General features: G+C 44.4%; 1 protein-coding gene across 1 annotated transcript in view; it reads left to right on the forward strand.

Moving 5' to 3' along the window:
• Positions 1–20643, forward strand: part of LOC126531601 (atrial natriuretic peptide receptor 1-like) — a 199702-nt gene that overhangs the window by 128249 nt on the left and 50810 nt on the right. The window contains exons 8-10 of the mRNA XM_050179199.2: positions 14047–14176; positions 16586–16657; positions 16741–16818. Coding sequence (XP_050035156.1) covers positions 14047–14176; positions 16586–16657; positions 16741–16818 — 280 coding nt within the window. The remainder of the gene's footprint in view (positions 1–14046; positions 14177–16585; positions 16658–16740; positions 16819–20643) is intronic.

Below are 20643 nucleotides of genomic sequence, written 5' to 3' on the forward strand. Positions count from 1 at the left end.
AATAAATTAATTGTTTGTTTAAAAAGAAGCCTAATAAGCTTATTAAATCACCCATGACATGCCTCTTAATTGGCTCTTGAAAGTTGAGCTCCAAGACTGGCATGCTGTGTATGTCACTGACAGTAAGCACCAGACTAGCAATACCAGAGTAACAGGGGAATCACCCATTGCAATCACCTCTGAAAATTTAGTCAATGGAGTTAGAGAGCTCTTCTAAATCACCTTTCTAGCAGCGGAGTAACACTGTACCATTTTGGAACAATACATTTGTGCTTCTCTGACATGACCCAAATACCTCAAATGGATCCCAGTACATATGGGAGAAGTAACCATGAATGGCCCTCCCAACCTCAATGAGAAGGCCGACCGAGCCGCGCGAGAACTAATCCACCGCGTCTCGGACAGTGACGGCACAACACCCCGCAACCCCCGTGGAAAGGGGAAGGACAGCGGGGAGGCAACGACAACGAAGTAGCGATACGAGACAACAGGCATAGACTGGTCACGTACCACGACATACTGACACACTATACGAAACGAGGAGAAACATACCCACAACCCCGCAAACAACTCGACAGGTTTCAAGAAACAGATTGGAGGAGGTTGCAAACCAGAATATTCCGAAACCCAGTACATTTAGACAGAGTAAATTCAACACAATACCCAGACGCGAGCTGCAAGCTCTGCAAGCACGAACCTGCATACAATGCACAGATCTCATGGAAGTGCACACAGATCAGATCTATATATCTAGAGGACAAGATAGAACAGGACCTTCTCGAGGAGCGATAGCTAAGCGCTCTGACTAGCTCGGAACTACACGACCAACTATGGGCTATCCAGTGGGCCCGGGCAGCAGTGGAAAGGCTATGCCTCACCGCACATAATGCCCGGGTGGCCTGAGCCTGGGCTGGAAACCTTGCAGATCCTTTTCTCATTAAAGTTATTTCCGTACGTCCCTCCCTGGTTCAAAAAAATTTACCTTCCTAAACGCCATGTGCATCTTTAGAGGCATGCCTTATAGAGATACACTGGCAATTTAATCTCTCCCCCATGGATGCTAAAAAGTCTCAAAAGGCAAAATGCTACTCCCTGATAGATGCTTCATATCAAAGAACATTTGCCCTTTTTACACACAATGCTTTGTTTAAGGTCACATTCAGAGCAAGTGAAAAGCACAATTAGGCCTATAATTCCCTGCCTGTAATGATACTTTGTAGAAACTTGCTGTGAAACAGTATTGCATGAAGCTACACTGACTCTCTACAACTGCAGAAGATTACTCTTTTCATTCAGGCAGCAGTGACATTTCTTTCCATTCATAATAAGTGAGTCAAGATGCCTGTGCTCACATTATTAAAATTACGTATTTCCTGATAATAAATTGCAGTTAAGAATACTGCGTCCTTGACAGTGCTTGCAAAATTGATGCAGCAATGGCTGTCAAACTTGAGCGTAAAAGCATGTGTCGCATCAGAGCAAACTTTTCAGGGTAGAAAGACGGTAAGTGAGCCTGGCACAAGAGGTGCGGGTAGATACATGTTCTTGATGTTGTTGTGTTCTTTGTTATCTGCCATGGCATTGAAAAGGCCAGAGATGTGTCCCTGTACCTAGTGTAAGCAAGCATTAAAAGTGAGTAGTTGTGAAGCTTGTGTATCTTCTGACAAAGCTATGTGGCTTTACTGTCTTGCTTCAGCTGCTAAATGGCACTCAAGGAATTGGTGTGTCTGTATTTGGGTGAAGTTTGATAAAAATGAGGCTGCCTCATTGGTGTCATGTGTGACTTTACCTTGTACCAGCCCCGTTCTGCAGACTCTTGTCATGTATGGTATGAAGCTCAAGTAGAGTTGCAGACATCCATTGTAGATTCCTTATTTTTATAAAGAGGGAAGTACTTAAGGCTGACTGATACTATGCTTCCATCTCTTGTAATAGCAGCGTCTGTACAAAATACATTGGTCCAAAGGAACATCAGTGTACAGCCGTGCCATGGCCTTAAGTCTGTTCTTGCACCCAAGCAATCAGAAGTGACTGCAACATGCAACCTCTTTAATTCAAATGCTCATTCACATTGAATTAGCAATGCTGCCGTGGTGTTCACCTGGGCATGTTCTTGAGCGAACAGAGGAAGAGCAGCTATTGCCCTCATCACGTTCTGAATAATGATCTCAATCTGGTCCCTCTGCTTCAGTGAGGGCCAGTAAAACTGAGCCTGATAAATAATATGTGGCTGGAGTACAGACCAAACAGCATTACTGGCTATTTCGGTACAATCTTCTCCACATTTAGATGCAATCCTTCATATCAGGTGGAAGGTTGACATTGGTGTCTTCTTTATTTTGCCTAGCCAATTTGATCTTGTTCCGGATTGGCGAACATCGAGACCAAGGATCCGTACTTCTATTTCGTGTAACAAGGACCAGTGCCGGTAGCCAGGAATATATTGGTGCATGTGTTGGGGGGTGGGGGGGGTGAGCATTGTCTGCACATTGTCCTATGCCAGGTAAACAGACATGTTGGGTTGGGGGGGCAAGGAGTTACGTTCCCGGTGTAGAGCATGCTGCAAAGCAATGCCGGTCTAGCCTGGTGTGGTTGGAAACGCCTTTCTCAAACTAATTGCCAATAATTGTTAGAAAGCTATATTGTGGCTACTTTTCCTTGCAGCAAGGTGTGTATTGTCCAAAATGAGTGATGCACGAATGATGGATGTTGCTGCACCTATTGCTGCCTGCAAATGTGAGCCACCATTCAGGAGCACAGCAGTACTGGACGGTAGTGCTAGTAAATTTACATAATTAGCAAGGCTTCAATATGCATACCCTGGAGTTAAATGTCAATATTGATTAAAATGGCTGTGACATATGAGTAGGCTTTGTTTTTTGTGGCCATTATCTGGCTTTCGCGCACCCCCTGGATGGGCTGTATTATTCTTGCATCCCTCTGACAGCAAACATTTGCTTGTGAGTACTTCTTGCTACCTTTATTACTGATTTCTTTTCTTGATACTCAGATCCCTGTCTTTGCAATGTGGCCTCTGGCTGTTTATGTTCTTAGGAATGCAGACTTGTATGATGTTAACATATCTGAAAAGAAGCAGTATACACACTGAATACTTGAATGATAGAAAGCCACTGCTGTAAAATTAATGGTCAATCTCGGAAAGGGTCACCTGAATTGGCCACAATGAATAATTTACTGAAGCTATAAAAGCTGCTTTTCTGAATAAATTTTCCAAGACAAATACAGCAATATGCATGTCATGTTTGACGAGAATTCACAATTACCTGAAGCATATTTGCTTTGAGAATTAGTCCCAGGTGCCACAAGCACACTTGATGCAGAAGCTTGAAAGCAGTACAGTGACAGCCACACACCTCTACCACGTGGAATAAAAAAAATCCCAGACGGTAGCACACTACTCACCCAGTTAAAAAAACAAAACACATGTTGTCATTTATTGAAATTGCTCTTTATTTTTAAAAGTTCAATTCAGAACAAGTTACTACAGAGTGTATTAATGTTTATGTTGGTTTCCATATTACATACCCCTCTGTGGCAACAAAATGCTGCACATACGCAATCAGTCATGCATGCCCTCCTACAAAGAGTGAAATGGAATCTGAGTGAATCAAGTGACATGTGGCTCATTTGTAGTTGTAGGTAAACTTGATGGCTGATAGCACTAAGGGCAAGTAATAGTAGTATAAAGTTTATTTCTCTTAGTGGTTTGGGCGGTCGGTGCGTCCCTCAGTCCAGGGCTCCACTGATCTCTGTGGTTTGCTGGGCTTGATCGAGAATAGCTCTCTGGCTCTCTACATCTTCACTAGCAAGCCAAACATCCCAGTGCCTGTTACTTGGCACTTACGCCATAAGGGGCGAATTGGAATTTGGAGGCTGTAGTTTATACGTTCATGTTACGTGGGCAAGAGTTGGCAGCTCCTCGCACCAAGAACACATACTTTCATAGAATGCAGGGTGTACCTTAGTGAGTATTTGTAGGTGTAAATATGTGTTAGTCTGTACACAGCGCGAATCCCTGGCCTGTTCTTTCATAAGGTTGGAGTGCGGGCGGCTGTATTTTTGTCTCTCCTTTTCCTGGTTTTGGAAGTGTCGTGGGGGTCAATGGGAGTTCCTTGAAAGGACTGACTAGTGCTCGGATGCTTATTGCTCGAGCAGTTCGGTCCACCCTCTCATTTTCCTCGAGTCCAGAGTGCGCCGGGCACCAAATTACCACCTGGTGCAATTCTGTGAATTTTGTATGGGACGGTACCCGTCATGCACGAACAGCATGCTGCCTTAGAGTCCATCATGGCCAATGCAGATTGTTTCTTTTGCTTCTGCATCTCGAAAGGCCAGCGCTATGGCTGCTGCCTCCACGGTGCAGGTTAAAGGGTTCCGAATGGAAGTTGTTATCCCTGTGGACCAATTGAAGGCGACTATTTCGAATTTGTCTGTTGCCACTCTACATGCATCTGTGTAGTATACGTCTGGATTTCTTTCACATTTCTTTTGTAAAGCCTTTGATTGCGCTTTTCTTCTGCTTTGGTGGTGTTCCGTGCTCATATTCTTTGGGATTCGTGAAACTAGAATTTCCTCTCTTGTTTGTCTGGGTAGCAAAACTTTTTTTTCTCAGCCATACTGCGCTATCAGGGGATATCCTGCCTTTTGTAACAGAGCCTTTCCTTGTTTTGTAGAATTCAGATGTTCTCTCTGAGGCATGACCACATGCCGTGTCATGTTCTTCATATGTGTTGTGAATACCAAGAGCCTTCAGCTTTTTGGCACATGTGTTTTTGGGAGCCCTAGCTGCCCTGATGATGGAGCTCACTTTAGACATTTCAGCCTTATTTAGTTTTTGAAAGGGGAGGCTATAGGTCACCCTGCTAATAATTAATGCTCGCACAAGTCTGACTGCCTCCGTTTCTTTGAAGCCTCTTTTTTGTTTTGTGACTCTGTGGATCATTTGTGCCACATTCCTTGTTCTTTGTCTTAATGTTTCTAGCATGTGTGATGCCCTGCTGTTGTCTTGGTACAAAAACTCAGAATACATTCAGGTATGTGGACACCAAGGGCAAGAAACAAGGAAGGAAATTGAGATTGGCTGGGTGGTCTCTTTTGATGCAGTGAAACGTAACTAAAGTCCAAGTATGCATTCACACGACATCTGCACATGAACACGTTACTAAAATACATCAAAGCCTGACCAAGCAAGCAAATTCGCAGGCCTATTTGAATTTATTCCATTTGTCCTTTTCAGCACTGGTCAAACGTGCAATACATGACTATGAAAACACAGTTAGTGTCTGTATACAAAAAAAAAGAAATTGTAGGCTGTAACTGCCTGAAACTGTGATTTCTAATGCACAAACCTTTGTGCATAGACAACTTGATACAAGGAAGTGCTGGTACAGATTTCCCAGTGAAAATGCATGCAGTTTGAAGCTTATTTCACAAAACTGACAAAATGAACGTAATTGTGTGCACACACTGCGTGCCTCCATTTAACACAGAAACAGGCTGGCTGTTCGCATTGTTCATGCTGCATAACAGTAATTTGCCGCCTTAAAAATAATGTTGCTGTGACGCAAATCGCTCCCAGTTGAAAAAGACAACAGGAGTTCCTGTTGCAACTACGGAAATTTCTGTTGTACGACAGAAGTTCCTGATGTTTCTGTAGTTGCGACAGACATTTCTGACATTATGACAGAAATTCTGATGTCCCAACAGAATCATCCTGTCGTGAAGACCAAGAGTTCTGAAGTCGCAACAGCAACTTTCTATCGCAACAGCGATTCTGACGTCGCAACAGGAACTCTCTGTCGGGACTACACATTTTCGGTCGTGGCGTTAGAAATGTGCCACTTTCTGTCGCAGCGACATAATTTCTGACGCCGCGACAGAAGCGCTTTCAGTCGCGACGCTTTAAAATTGTATGTCAATTTCGCATCGGTGGTGTACCCTGTACTTTTCTCTTGCGCGGTATTCAATCGTGCTTCTCTGAAGCCGGCAATGCTGATAGCACAGACACCGGTATTAAAGTCGAAGTGGCCAATTGTTATAATTGTGCCGTGACGACGAAGCACCATAAATGCCCTACCGGCCTCCTCAAAATCGGCCGCTGATGAAAATCATATCATCTGCGGGAATGGCTGCGTATCCGTTTTGTGTTATTTGGTAAGATGTGGCACACAGGCCTGTGGACTTACATGTGCCGTTACACTGACACAGTTAACTTCCCAGAAATATTGCATAAGCTTTTACAAAGCGAAAAAGAAGTTTTGGGTTGTTCCACAAAGTTGCGTGAAAAGCTGTCTCGCTCGGGTCTCATTATTCTGGTACAGCGCTGCCGAGAGATGCCAGTATGCTGTCAGAATGAACAATCATCCACGAATGTTTATGTAGCTATCTTGCATTGAACACAGAATTATATGCGCGCTCAAAAGTGCAGAGCGAGAGACAACTGTCGAAATTAGCAGTAACAACCTAACAGTGTCCCCGGTCACCGTTGTCTATTTCTGTATTTCTTATTTAATATGGATATCCTACAGCAAAATCGATGTTCTAGCACTACACAATGTACCTGTCGATGGTAAGAACACTTTTACTTTTCTAGAGATGCGGCAGTTGACGCGGTGGAATGAAAGCGCCTGTTGACTCTTAAAAATGCAAATATAAACATAAACGCAAAGTGTTTGTATAGCTGAAATAGGCTTCAAGGCGCATATTCGGCGTGGCGTAGTGGTAAGATGCTGGGCTCGGGATGCCTCAGTCCGGAGTTCGCATCCCCTGCAGGGAGACTTTTTTTTCCTTTTCTTTTTTTTTTTCTTTTTTCTACAAACAAATTTACATAGCCTTAAAGAGGTCTCTGTCAATTTTTAATTGAATATTGATCAAGAACTACAGGACGTCACACTACGGACAACAGAGCGACAGACTAAAATTTCCTGTTGTGTTTTTCAAGTGGGCTGTCACAACCTATATCGACACTTAAGGCGAAGTGGTTATCAAACACACCTGATGACGAAAACTCCAATACTCTTTGACCCGCCGTGGTTGTTCTAAGCGTCCTTGGAGTTGTGCTTAGTATTAAGCACGAGGTCACAGGAACAGATCATGGTTCTGACACGTAAAACACGACAATTAAATTGAAAAAGAGAAAGAAAAAAGTTGAAACGTCTCTTTTTTGTGCGGCACTGGCTTCTTGAGTTTTATTGAGAGGACCGGTAAGTCTCAACACCGCGACATAAAAGGTGTGAGCATTATGCGCATAGCGCAATGCTTCCGCTCCGTACTCACCACCGCAGCTTGAAAAGGCCGCGTCAAACATGAGGCAACTGGGCAAACGGTAATCCGAAACGCGCCGTTGCCAAAAGCAGTCGACACCGTACGCGGTCCGATTTTGTGAGGACTGTGGGTGAGGTTTCACTAGCCGCTGTCATATCGTGGCGCAGGAGGGAATACCCGAGCACGGCCGCGCGAACCACGAAAGTGTATTGTAGTACACAGATCACGTCAAAGCGATGACTACGCGGTGGCCGTTCACCGCCGTGCTGCGCAGTGGGGCAGGTAGCTTTCTTGTGAGGTTCCACACTACACGAAACACTCTCCGATGGCCGCCAAAATTACCTCGTAAGCACGCATATAGACACACACGCAGAACTACGATGAGCAAAACAGGTGCCGTCACCGGCGCCGACGACAGTGGCGCTTTGCGAGCTTTGCCTTCCGTTTCACTTTTAGTTGATGGGAAGACGAACAGAAGCGAGGACATTCTGCGGCCTAAGCCGTCGAAGTTTTGCATGGTCTCGCTTCCGAAGACAGTTCGTCAGATGCCGACCGGGGGTTCTGGCAGCGCGACAGGACATTGTGGTCGACGAGACGAACAAAGCGTCTATTATATCGCCCTAAATAAGTTGGCTTGCACTCCGGAAATGTATAAATTTGCAGAAAGAAAAAAAAAAGAAGAAGAACCACTTGGACAATATATCTCTCCTTTCTCGTTTCCTTCTCACAGATGTGTAAAAGAAAAGAAAATAACGCATAAAATAAGAAACAGAACTCCGTTTACGCTAAAGGGAGGCCTGTATCTTCTAAACTCCCTCTTAAAAAGGATGTAGAATTGAGGTTCTGTCTCCTTCTTTCATCCGCATTTTGCGAGGGAGAGAAATGGAGGACGCTGAGCATTTCTACACCACTCTAAGGGAGCACGGTTTTCAGGCACGTAGTCTCAAGGGAGGTCACATCCCTTAAAATGCCTTTTTCGGCTCATTTCCGTTTACAGTGTAGTAGCGCTGCGCAGGGAGAATGCCATTATTGAACATAAAGAAAAAGTAACGTACTAACAAAACAAAAATTGGTGAAAGACGTCTAGGAAAGGCGATTCTTGAGCAAGGGCGGAGCTTCTGCTAGTCTCCGTCGGAAGACGCCTTGACCTAATTTGGAAGGCACATTGCATGGGCCACTTCCTGAGGCGATCGTGGATTAATTCAACAATTTACTGTCACAGGACTGACATTTTTTTTTAACAATATGAAGTCAGGAGTGGGACGAACAAAACTCTTCTGGCATTGCTTATTCCGCCGTGATGCTTGTGTGCAGTATGCTGCAGGTCCTCAATAGAAGTTTACAGGTTGAGACCGCAGCAAATCTTGGAACTAGCTTAAATTGAATAGCTAAGCGCTGTAATCAAAGAACCGGTGCAATGGTTGATTGGCTATAACGTTCGCCTGCTAGGCACGAGGTCGCAGGTTGAATTCAGTGCACGGGCGGACGTATTACGATGGGTGCGAAAAAAAGACTCTTATCACGCACTACGCGCACGTTAAATAAACCAAGCTCATCAAGATTATTCAGCAAGATGGAACAGAAGAGAGCAGTAGTATATGCTGTAATGCTACTACCCCATAACGAATACGATTACCCAAATGCCTTGCTGCAAGACATCTTGAAAAAAAGAAAGTAATACGATGGCGCACTGAAATTACCTACAGACAAAGAAAATCCAGTTCCGAGCTTTTAACTCCTGCCGCAATAAAGATGAGCAGGGTTTCGAGTTGGGCTAACTGCAGTTTTTTTTACTTAACGAACTTGCTGGTACCGCCAAACTACTTCCACATAGCTCCGGAAGATTCGTCCGAAAAGCTGTCTGGAACCAACTGCCATTGTCAGCAAGGTCTTTAGAAAGTTGCGACTGAAATGCCGCTAAGTGAGAGGGGACAATCGACGATGTAGAAAAATTACTTGGAAGGTTAACTGTAATGCGTTCTATCTTATACTTGTGTGACAAAATGGCTATTATTGGCACGAGCATCGAGTGCCACTATTGCTTCTGGCGCAGTACTTCCGGTTCACCTCCTAAGTCGATCGCGGACGAAATTCAAAATAAATCAGCAAAAAAAGAAAAACAAGAGTACAGTACAAAATTCAAGGGTTTTATTACAGATATGATATCAGAGCAAACGTTTAGCTACAAGTTGAGTTACTGAAGTATCTGAAATAATTACAAGTAATTAGAAATCACTGAGAGCATCGGGGACGAAATTGAGAATAAAGCGAAAAAGAAAAAATAGTGCGGTAAAAATTTCATTTGTTTCGTTATAGATATGACATCAGAGCATACATCTGGTGACAAGCTGAGTTACTGAAGTGTCTGGAATAATTGGAATTAATTAGAAGTCCCTGATTACTGCATACCAAAGCACAAAATTGTAGACCTTAGAGACCTGCTACGTGAGCATGACTTCGGCGAAATTCCTGGAAGCCCGGAAGTAGAAAGCGGTAGTAACGACCTCCATAATGACGTCACACACAAGAACATGGCATGACATTTAACCGGCTAATTAACGAAAAACAGTTGCCTCCGAGTTCGGTTCGTGCGTTGCGTTTGCCTAAAGTTAACCTAAAAACACCAATGATGAGGCGCGAGTGCCACTAAGAGACACCTAAGTCAAATATTAGGGTAGCCTACCATTTTACCTTCGATTTGTCTCGTCTGGAAAAACAGACGCACCTGCTGCAGCTGTACTCACACTGAGCGTTCGGCAGGACCTCAGTTAGTGCTAGAACGCCGATCTTCGGTGAAGCATACGTTTTAATGGCATTATTTATGAACTACATCTCTGTACTGTAAGACGTCGGCCAATGCGAAGTTTTCATTCGGATCAATCGGGCAGGCACACCCCGAAGGAGAAGAGGACTGAAGAATGATGATGAGTATATACAGTATATATAATGAATAAGTAAGTGGAACGAATTACTTGAGGGAATATTGTGTGTCCTCTTAAGTTATTGAGGACGTAGGTCACCGGCGTTTGCCTGTAACACTATCTTGCGGACGAGTAAAATGCGCCTAGCACATAAAGTTTACGTCCAAGGTTCGACACAACCCCCTCTGGTGGGGATGAAACATAAAAAAACCAAGGTAAAGACAGATGCCTACGCAAACAGCAAGAAATCAAACTTTCCTTCAAAAATGTTTTTATACTATCGGCGTAAACTATGCTGTTGCGGGAGATAAATTGCTTGTATGTTAAAGCAACAGAGGCGTGGAATGTCGCCTTTGTTGCGGAAAGCATAACCTGTACAGCTGCTTCTCGACTAACTTGAAAGCAAGTAGAAACACTCGCAAGATCTAGACTTTCCCGTCGGCACCTCTGTTGTTTCCGCCTCGCGGAACTCGAACTTGTCGTGCCGTGCTTAACCGCAGCGCAGGAATGCGCTGCGTCTGTCGGCTTCGCCACTCTTTGAAGCGTCTCACTTGCTCGCCAACGTGACTCGACGTCTCTTCCGTGAAGAAGACGCCAAACGTATGCATGGCGAAGCTGACAGGGAAGCGTGCGACGTCACGCCGACGCCATCGGAAATTCGACGTGCGGCATCTTTTCCGCACGCATGCATAATCGCACCTGGCAGATGGCAGTCCGGACAGAGCACGACAGCCGCGCCAAGCGTTGTCGGCGAAAACACGCGGACTCTCTTTCGGAAACCTGCGATAGGAAAGCGCGGGTACGTGGTGAGAACGAAGCGCTGCCTTCAATTGTGCGTTTTCGTTCTTTTTCGATCCGCTTCAGGAAGATGCACAGTATTTGGCAGGTGCGACAAATGGCATACGTTGGCGTGAGGCAACGCAGCTTCCATATCTTTCTGCTCCAGAACGAAATGCAGGCATGGGTAAAAACCCTAAAACAACTGTAAAATAAAGAACTAAACTAAAGAACACTACAATAAAGAAGACGCATCACGGCGAGGCAGTAGGACCAAGTGGGCTGGCCATAAGCGGAAAATCACAGTTGCCCATAGCGAGCTGATGACCTCGCGATCTATTATAGTGTTAATATCTGCTAAACCATTCAGGTGAGGAATATTGTTGGCCTACACTATAGGGAAACTTGCAGCGGCCGGGTCCGTTCCGAATAGAAATTTAAAATTACTACACGTTTTAAATGGCCCGAGAAAAAAAAATTTTAAACGAAAATTGCAAATAAGCTATACTGTACATTGCAATGATTTGTAGGAGAATGTTTCTGAACACCACAAAGGCAAAAATATTCACAGAAGCTCAATGTTATTTGTTCTATTGACTAGAACTTCAGGATTTAGCAGATCTGCCGCATTCAGTGTAACATGTAAATTTTTTTTAGGAGCGAAGTGTTAGTCTTTCAATACACAGACACGTAAAACAAAGAGCTAGCGCACCCCTTATTGTGTGTCACTGCTTTAATTTGGGGACTTCTTGTGCAAAAAGGGAACTTTCTAGTCTCGTTTCTGTCGAAATACTTGTTCAAGCTTTACGCCTAATTTTTGGAGGGCTGGAAATTTTGTCCATTTTTTCAGGTGTTCAAGAAGAAAGATACAAAATGATAACGTGTTCTTAGCGATATTTTTTTCGACCATTCCCACGTCTAGTAGGTAATGCTGCCCCAGTGGGCTTCACGTACGTTGGTCTGTTCTCATGGTCGAGGTGACGGGATGGGACGGAATGCCGTCTTGTGAAAAAAAGGTCTCGAGGTGTGCGTCGCATTCCACTGATGCCCGAAACTTTTAATCTGAGTTCGTGTCATTATGATATTAGCCACAGTTTCCATGTTTTGCCACTGTACGCGGAAATGTCTGATTTCGACGACCGCCGACAACATAGAGATTGGGCATTTCTTCCCTACTGGAGCCGTGTGAGCCGTGTTACGGAAGCCATGTAAATGCGCCTGAGAGACAAGGACGAAAGAAAGGACAAGAGACAATCGCTCAACTAGCTGTGTTGACCAACTCATGCTACTGCCGACTTCAAGGCCAGGCACTGATTGAAAGGACACGTTTAATTGGCCCCGAACGTTGGACTGAGTTTGAATGAGAGTCCTCCGTGTACCGTGCATTGGGGGCATGTTAAAAAAAAACTTACCGCGTGCCAATCATATCTAGCTTTTGGCACGTAATACCAAAGAAATAAATTTAATTCAAATTAATCAATGTCCATGTTCTGCGCTGCGAGATAGTTTGATGTATCCACTGCAAGATTAATTTTTCTTTCTGTTACGGTATTCTAAAATAAAACCACAGAATCCCAACTCCGAGCTGAAATTGTACGTACGAATCGCATTGACTGAATATGTGGGTCGCTATATGGTGACTGTTTCTTCAATGCTGACTGGTCTTTATGTGCTATATTTAGGGTAACTAGGAATAAAGAAAGACAGAGGGGGAGAGTAGTTTGCGTTCATTTTTCACTGTAGGAATCGGGTAATGTTAACGTTAGTTCTTAAAAAATTATATGAGTGTTTATGGAGCAGGTAAGTGAAAACCCGTCCTTTTACACTTATAACACTGAAGCTAGACACGTTCTACGACATCAAACTGAAGAAATAGGGCTTATGAACTCGGTCACAGGCGCTTCTTTGTTAATCGTATCTAAGGGTACCTATTGCACTTTTCATCTGTGAAGTTCGCCCACTCATTCGAACAAGCTTTGAGTCATTCGAACTATATACTTTACAATATACTTTAACATATATATTTTTTTATTTACGCCGTTTTTTTTTTACAGAGATATTTACCCACTGTGACAGCGTTCTTGAACGCTCACTGTGCAAGCGCTAGCGAATACTTAAATAAAAAACTAAGGCACCGAATCCACCAGAACCAAAGTTAGCTCAGTCAGCATTAGTAATGCATCGTAAATACAGCCAGTGACTTCATTTGGAGCGCGGCGAGACGTCTACAGGACTGTCGCTTAACGGTCTGGCAGGGGTCATTTCTTAATCCAAATGCTATCAGAAATGTTGCATAAGCCGTGCGCAGACAGGAATAGCGACGACGCGTGGAAAGTGATCCTTGACGCAACCGCGTTTCAACATTCAGGCTTCGTTTCATAGCGTCGCCTTGGGACTGGAATTAAAATGGTGCGACGTTGGCGACACAGCGAGTGACCACAGGCAACCCTCCACGTGCTCCTCGAGTTCTCTTGTTGCGACTACAGCACACGTGGCTGCACTAGGCCAAAATAAATGCAGCAAACCTGTTCATTGTGCAGGTTATAGATAGGCGCCATCGTAGCTTACATTTTATTCCGTATTTTTTTTTTCTTATCGAGAGCCATATGCGGGATCTGCATGCTTAAATTCGGCTGTAAATTCTCGACTTTTCTTTTCGCCCCAGACAAAGCTTCCCACAGGTGCAAGTTTGTTTCTTCGAATAGATTGGTTAAACCAAATTCGTTACTCATCATTTCAACCCGAATTTAATACTGAGAAGCATTACGCTCAGTTAACAGAAGGCAGACCATTGTTGACTAAATGCGACGATGTGTTGCAAAGCGCCCAAGGGCCTCGCAATAAGTTTTCCCTGTGATTTTTTTCCCACGTGTTGAACCACTTTCTGCATCAACAGAGTGCAAAAATGAAATGAATGGATCAATGAAAAAAATTAATGAGTGAATGATGGCTGGTGTTAAGAAAGTGGTAGAAAAATAATTGGCCCTTGAAAGATGCTCTGTAGCCCTCTGGCGATCCGGCATCCCCCTTGTCTATAATCGTGACCGGCGCTCTGCACACGCAGGCACTTCAAGCTGGAAGCTGAGCTGGCATCCATGACATGGAAAATCCGGTGGGACGAGATCTCCAGCTCTCCACCGGGCCACTTCAAGAAATTCGGTTCTCGAATGAGCCTGACGAGAGCCAGCCTCGCTGTGAGTCTTTCAAGAGCAGCGTGCTGCCGCCTTTGACCAGCTTTGAATTACTCGACCCGCGGGAAGCCCCAATTACCTCTTTGCGCAAGCCGACGCGACCCCGTTGAGAGTGCAGTTCAAGTGCGTTAGCTATGACAGCCCGCTGGTTCTGGCTAATACGAATCTCCAGCTCGAAAAGACACCAGTTGTTGGTTGCGCGGCTGTCCTTGCGCGACTACGCAGTCTTTACTAAACATCCGGTGCTTCTCTATGGCGTGCGCGTTGACTGCTGGAATCATTGACTGGAGGTGGTCAAAAAATTTTACGAAAGAATCTAAGTCCAACAGCAAAAAAAAAAAAAAAAGGAAAGAAACAGTGCCATTCCATTCCGTGAAGGTGGATGACCAGCGAAGCTGTTTAGCTCAAGAAACATAGGTGACCCAGAATACTGAACAAAGATACGAGCATATTTATTGTCCTAATCTGTGGTTATTGTGGCGATATAGGTACGCACACACATTCGCGTATCACCTTTGTTATTAAATGTGTCCGTCACGTTAGACAATGAATGGCTCATAACCCCGTAAACGCGGCCAGAAAAGAAGTGAAATTCTGCGCTGGAAGGATGAGCGGCAACGAAGCCATCTGTGGAAGACGACGACGAGCGTCCGAGCAGTGATACTAGCGCGTTTGCGCGGTTGGCGCTGAGAATTTTTTAACAGTTCGTTTTTGAAAAAGTAGTAGAAAACATTTTCAAGAAAACATTTTCAAGAAAATATCGGTTTTCACCCTTGTGCTTAGGACCTTTTTAGGTTCTACGTGTGACAAGGGTAGTTCAAGGGTATGTTACAGGTGCCCGAGCCCACAGGGGTATGTGGCCACTGAGCCTGGACCCTTTATGCAATATCACCAGGATCGGCCTACATGATGATTTGTTTTTGTCAACATCTGAGGGACAAATATTTTTTCCAGATCCTAGCCATAGACAGCTTCGCTGTAATAAAAACAATGCTTTCAACCATGGCTTATTAAAAGGCGCAAAAAGAGTCCCTCGAGGCATGTAGCATCAATACAGGTAGTGCAAGATTGTTTTTACGGAACGTGTTTTCAACATTGACAGTGACTTCTACTTTAGCAAACAGCAATAAACTGATACGCCCTGCCGTCGTTAGTCGTGCCTGTGGCAAGAAGAAGTGCAAATAATTTTCAATCACAATGCTTTTGACAATTTAGCTTCCTTACTCACGGGTTCTCGGTGAGCGCTATGACATACACTTAAACAAATACGCACAATTGTCATTTTGGCTTTTATGACAATGATGGTGCGCTCAAAAGAGGGAGTGACCTAGTCATGTTTCAGTGTGCACACTCCAGGATGAAAAAAAAAAATTTATTTGTTACAGCGGTATTTCATGAAATTTTCAGACTATGATTTGTCTTTCACTTTTTGTTCTCTATATAATAAGTATATCCCATTGCGTTGAAATGTAATTACTTGCAACGTTCGCCGTTTTCTTCACCACTTTACGTTCTGTAATCAGCGACGTCCCATGTTCTTTAAAAAACCCATGACACTTCAAATGAATCTCAGTGATGGCCGCATACCATAAAAATATTTATAAGGTCACTCCAATACAAGATCACACCAATAAATGGCTTTCATCGAAAGTTAGAAGTTGTGATTAAGTTAGGTATTATCGCCGAGAACAAAGCGGCAGTTCACCTTCGCCAGTTTGGCATGGATGTCTCATCACCAACCTTACTAATTGAATTAATAATTCCAATTTGCCTCAGGTAGGAACTTTCCCACCTACGGCAAGTTGCTTTTTCATCCATTTCATTGCCATCTGTTTATTATTTCTTTAATTCAATTAGTAAGTAGTAAGTGTTTGTTGGCTTCTCATGATACGATTAATAAATATCGGGTTCCTCAGTGAACCCCCTTTCTTCTCGTTCATCACCAACCAAGGTATTTAAGCTGTACAGCGGTAACATTCATTGTAGTAGTATGTTTAATACGCATTGTTTCTTTCTGAGTATTCTCCCTCATGTATTCAGGCCAGCCCACTCACCGAACAAATATTTCTCAGTAATTTCATAGCACATACATATTGCAAACACGCCTGCGTGCCCAAACCAGAGTGTTTAATAGCCATACTAATATCCACGAATATGATACGGCGAATGGTAATTACGATCCTGGGCAGCAGGTAAAACTAATAAAATATTGCTATACAGACAGGCATTAACAATCAGCTGTAAGCCATTGAAGCTCTGTCATGACACAAAGTGAATGTGTTTCCCGAACGTAAAGTTCTACACAAAGGTGTTGCACACAACAAAAACACACCGGTTAGTCGCTGACTACATCATCGGAATCAAGGTAACAAGACAGCCTTCATATCACGTTTTTTTATCTGCTTTTCCCAGAGCTCTAACTCTTCAGAAGCGATCTTCTTCGGCGGCCGACGCCAAGTCTTTATCGGCACTGGTTTCTACAAGGCGAGTAGACATTGACACGACCTTTTCAAATGTCTCCTACGATCTCATAAATATCTTAGCATTGTACCCTGACTCATACACAGGACCAAGTTGTTGCAATAAGACCTTTCAACAAGATGAAGCTGGAAATCACACGATCACTGCTAATGGAGCTGAAAAACGTAAGTATACTTTACTATGCCGTCCGGTCACAAGAATATAAAAGGCGGTGCCTTAAAAGAGAGAACAAAACATGTCAACCACCTGAAAGTAGCCAAAGATACAAAGAAAATTCTAATCGGTTGTTGAGAAAAAAATTCGTAGCTGAAAAAAAATTTTGCCTTGTCCGAGGATCTAAACCGGGCCAACGCCTTTCCGGGGCGCTATTTTCAACCATTTGAGCTAACTAGGAAGCCAGCATAAGGTGAGGCCAGGCCGAAATAATAGACAACTCTAAGGCAAGGGCAGTCAATATGGTGAATAATTTTCGCGGAAATAAAGCGTCTTGTAATTTTTGTGGGATAATAAAGGCTTGTGTGCAGCACATAGAATCAAGATTAATAATTTCTATCTTCGCTTCCTGCTATCAAGGACTTAACCATGTAATACCTTAAAACATCGTGGTATACGTATAAGCATTTGGAGATAATCGGGCCGTGAAGCACATTATATAATCAATTAAGTTCTCGGGTTTTACGTGTTAAAACCGCAATATGATTGCGAGGTACACCATAGTGGGGGACTCTGGATTAATTTCGACCGCCTGAGGTTCTTTGACGTGAAGTTTAATCCACTTACACGAGCGTTCTTGCATCTGCCTCGCATCGAATTGCGGCCACGGCGGCAGCAAAGAACATCATATGACGCTTTCCTTAAAACTAATTTTTCCCATCTGCAGCAGCGAATTCCACGCCCGCTTCCTCAGTTCCAAACATGGCGTACCAATTTAATTCAAGACAAATGGCGGGTGGATTTTCATAATTTTCCTTCTGTTGGGGTGAAGGCTCTATTGAATGAAATTTTGGAAAGGATGGCTTGGTGGTCAGATTTCGGACTAGATCTCACCAAACATCATGACATGTTGTTGTTGACTTAAGTCCTCATATAACTGTCATTTCGGGAAAACGATCGTTGCTGTACTATTTCATGTTGCGTTCAAATTCAATGGTCACGTAAAGCTTCAGCTTCATTCCATATCAAAGAAAATTAAAACAACTTGTTCACATTAGTTTCAGGCCATAGCGAGTACATCCGTACATAACAAAAGTATGGCAGTCTAAGTTGAGCAAAATAGTTAGTGGGGAAATTACTAAATTGCCAATTGGTTTGCTCAGCTATTCACAACGGGAAATTTTCTCTATTGTGCAAAAAACGATAACATGGGCTAATAAGTGTGCCGTATATACTTAAATCAGAATTTTAAGATATGAGGACGAAGACGAAGTGTCTTTCAGGCAGAACGCCGGCTCTTCCAGCTCTACTCATTTTGTGAATTTCTTAGACTTTGCTAGTGGACTGCTATTTCCTCCTTAACTGCGATGGAGATGGAGCCTCACGCGCGTCCGCCGGGCTCGGCAGTGCCCGCGGCGGCTGCCTCCAGGAAGCGCAACGGCACCGAGAGCGACACTGACAGCGACGACACCATGCAGTACTATGTCAGCAGTGAAGATTCTTGCGACGACACCTTCGAGCTGGTGCGGAGTCGTAAAGCAAAGCGAAGATTTCTCAGCGCATCATCGAATTCGAGTGAGTCCACCGTAAGATCTTCGCGGGATACCGAGGAGCTCACCATCCTGTTCTCGCCAGTTCTCGCCACTGACAACCTGAGACGCCTCAACAGGCAAGCCGTGTCTTCTCATCTAGAGGCGCTGGTTCCAAACAAAATCAAAGACATCAGGGTGAACACCCGTAAGAACGTGCTAGCTATTCACGTAGAACACGCGGCTGCGTTGGATTCCTTGCGCAAGGTCACGGAACTTGGCGGGATGAAAGTCCGCCCTTATATTCCGCTCGGCAAACAAGTCCGTACTGGCGTAATTTACGATGTTGACGAGACCATCGTCGACTCCGATCTGTCAATCTTAATCAAGCCAGCTACGGAAAACACCATCATCACAAACGCGTTTCGTCTCGGCACGTCACGGTGTGTGAAGATCATATTTAAGGGCCAATCCCTCCCATCGCACGTAAAAGTGGGCCACTTCCGACACGCAGTTCGCCCCTTTATACCAAAACCGCTGCAGTGCTGGAAGTGCAAGAAGCTTGGCCATGTGAGTAGTGTGTGCAATAACACTACCGTCTGTTCTCGCTGCACTGGGCCCCACACCACAAACACGTGCGAGGCCAGTGTGCTGAAGTGCACAAACTGCTGCGGCCCTCACGATGCATCTTCGAAGGAATGCCCTTTGATTCGAAAGGAAATGCAAATATTGAAGAAAATGGTTAGAGACCACTCGTCTCACCGAGAAGCAGCAGTATCTATTAAGCGACGACGATCACGTCGCCGACGTCGATCAAGAGCCTCCAAAGCCTCTGCAGAACGCCACACACGTATATTACCACCCACTCTTCCGCCCAGGCCAAACGCAGTCAGCTCAAAGGACAAGGGTGCATCGACCAGCACGGCTGCTGACGCGTGGCCTGCACTCCCGAAGCTACATGCCTCTACTGAGCGAAATGATACTTCTGCAGTAGGGGACACTTCGTCTGTTCCTGATAAATTGGCGGACCAAGATCAACAAATTGTTGTTATGATCAGCTCTCTGGTGAGTGCTATTCGTGTTCTACTGGACAAGCTACAGACACCAACAGCCCGAAGTGCATTGCAAGTGCTGGATGCCATCAGTCCGGTTCTGGCGAGCCTTCAGAAGTCCAGTGCTTGAGAACTTCTACAGCAGAACCATGGCTCATCGACAACAACAAAGATCGTTCCGGGATGATGTGAGAAGTGCCTCCATATTCCAATGGAATGCGAGAGGCCTGAGGTCTCGTATTTCGGATTTCCGACAGTTCGTATTTGCAAACCATTTTCCTATACTGGTCATCTGTGAACCGAACTTATCAGCCTCCATAAGACTATCGGGATATGAATCTTTTCTTTCAAACACGTGTGTCCGTAGTAGTAAGGTTCTGGTTTACATTCGCAAGGACCTTACGTATTTTTCCCAACACGTAGCGCCACACGACGGTAACCAATACGTCTGTGTTACTGTGAAAAAGAAGAAGCTGTCCTTTACTCTTATTGGCGTCTACCTTTCCCCAACAAGTCAGTTTGATAGAAAAAGACTGGAAGATATTATGGCTGATACTCCCGGTCCTTGGATAATAACAGGGGACTTCAACACTCATCACCACATATGGGGAAGCTCCAGGATAAATTCGAGGGGCAGGTCACTAATATCCTTTGCATCAGGCCACAACCTGTGTCTTCTAAATGAAGGAAGTCCGACATTTCTGCGAGGAACTACATACAGTAGCTGCCTTGACTTGACTTTGGTGTCACGTTGCCTGACTTTGAGCGTGCAGTGGTTCACTGATATTGAAACCCATGGAAGTGATCATATTCCGACCTATGTGAGAATCGATGCACTAGACGCCGCATTACCGGTAGTCTCTCGCCAAATCGACTGGTCAGTCTTTCAAAATCGCGTAGAAGACACATGCAAGACACATATTGCACGAAGATTAGAAGACATAATTGCAGACGCTATGCAAGATTGTACACGCTGCTTCACACATCCATCAAAGCGCACAGAGAATGACATTGAATTGGAAAGGCTTCGTGCACTACGTCGCCGAGCTGAAAGGAGGTACAGGCGCACGAAGTCAATTCTTGACCTCAGAGAAGCTCGGCGCATGCAAAAGAAGATCAAACGCCGAATGGATAAGCTAGCGGATCAAAGATGGAAATGTTTTTGCGACTCACTAGACCCCCGCAAGCCATTGTCCTGTGTGTGGCGTACCCTACGGGGCCTTTGCTCAAGTCCCCAGCAACGACACCCATTCAA

This window comes from Dermacentor andersoni, chromosome 5, assembly GCF_023375885.2.
Source record: "Dermacentor andersoni chromosome 5, qqDerAnde1_hic_scaffold, whole genome shotgun sequence".
NCBI lineage: Eukaryota > Metazoa > Arthropoda > Arachnida > Ixodida > Ixodidae > Dermacentor > Dermacentor andersoni.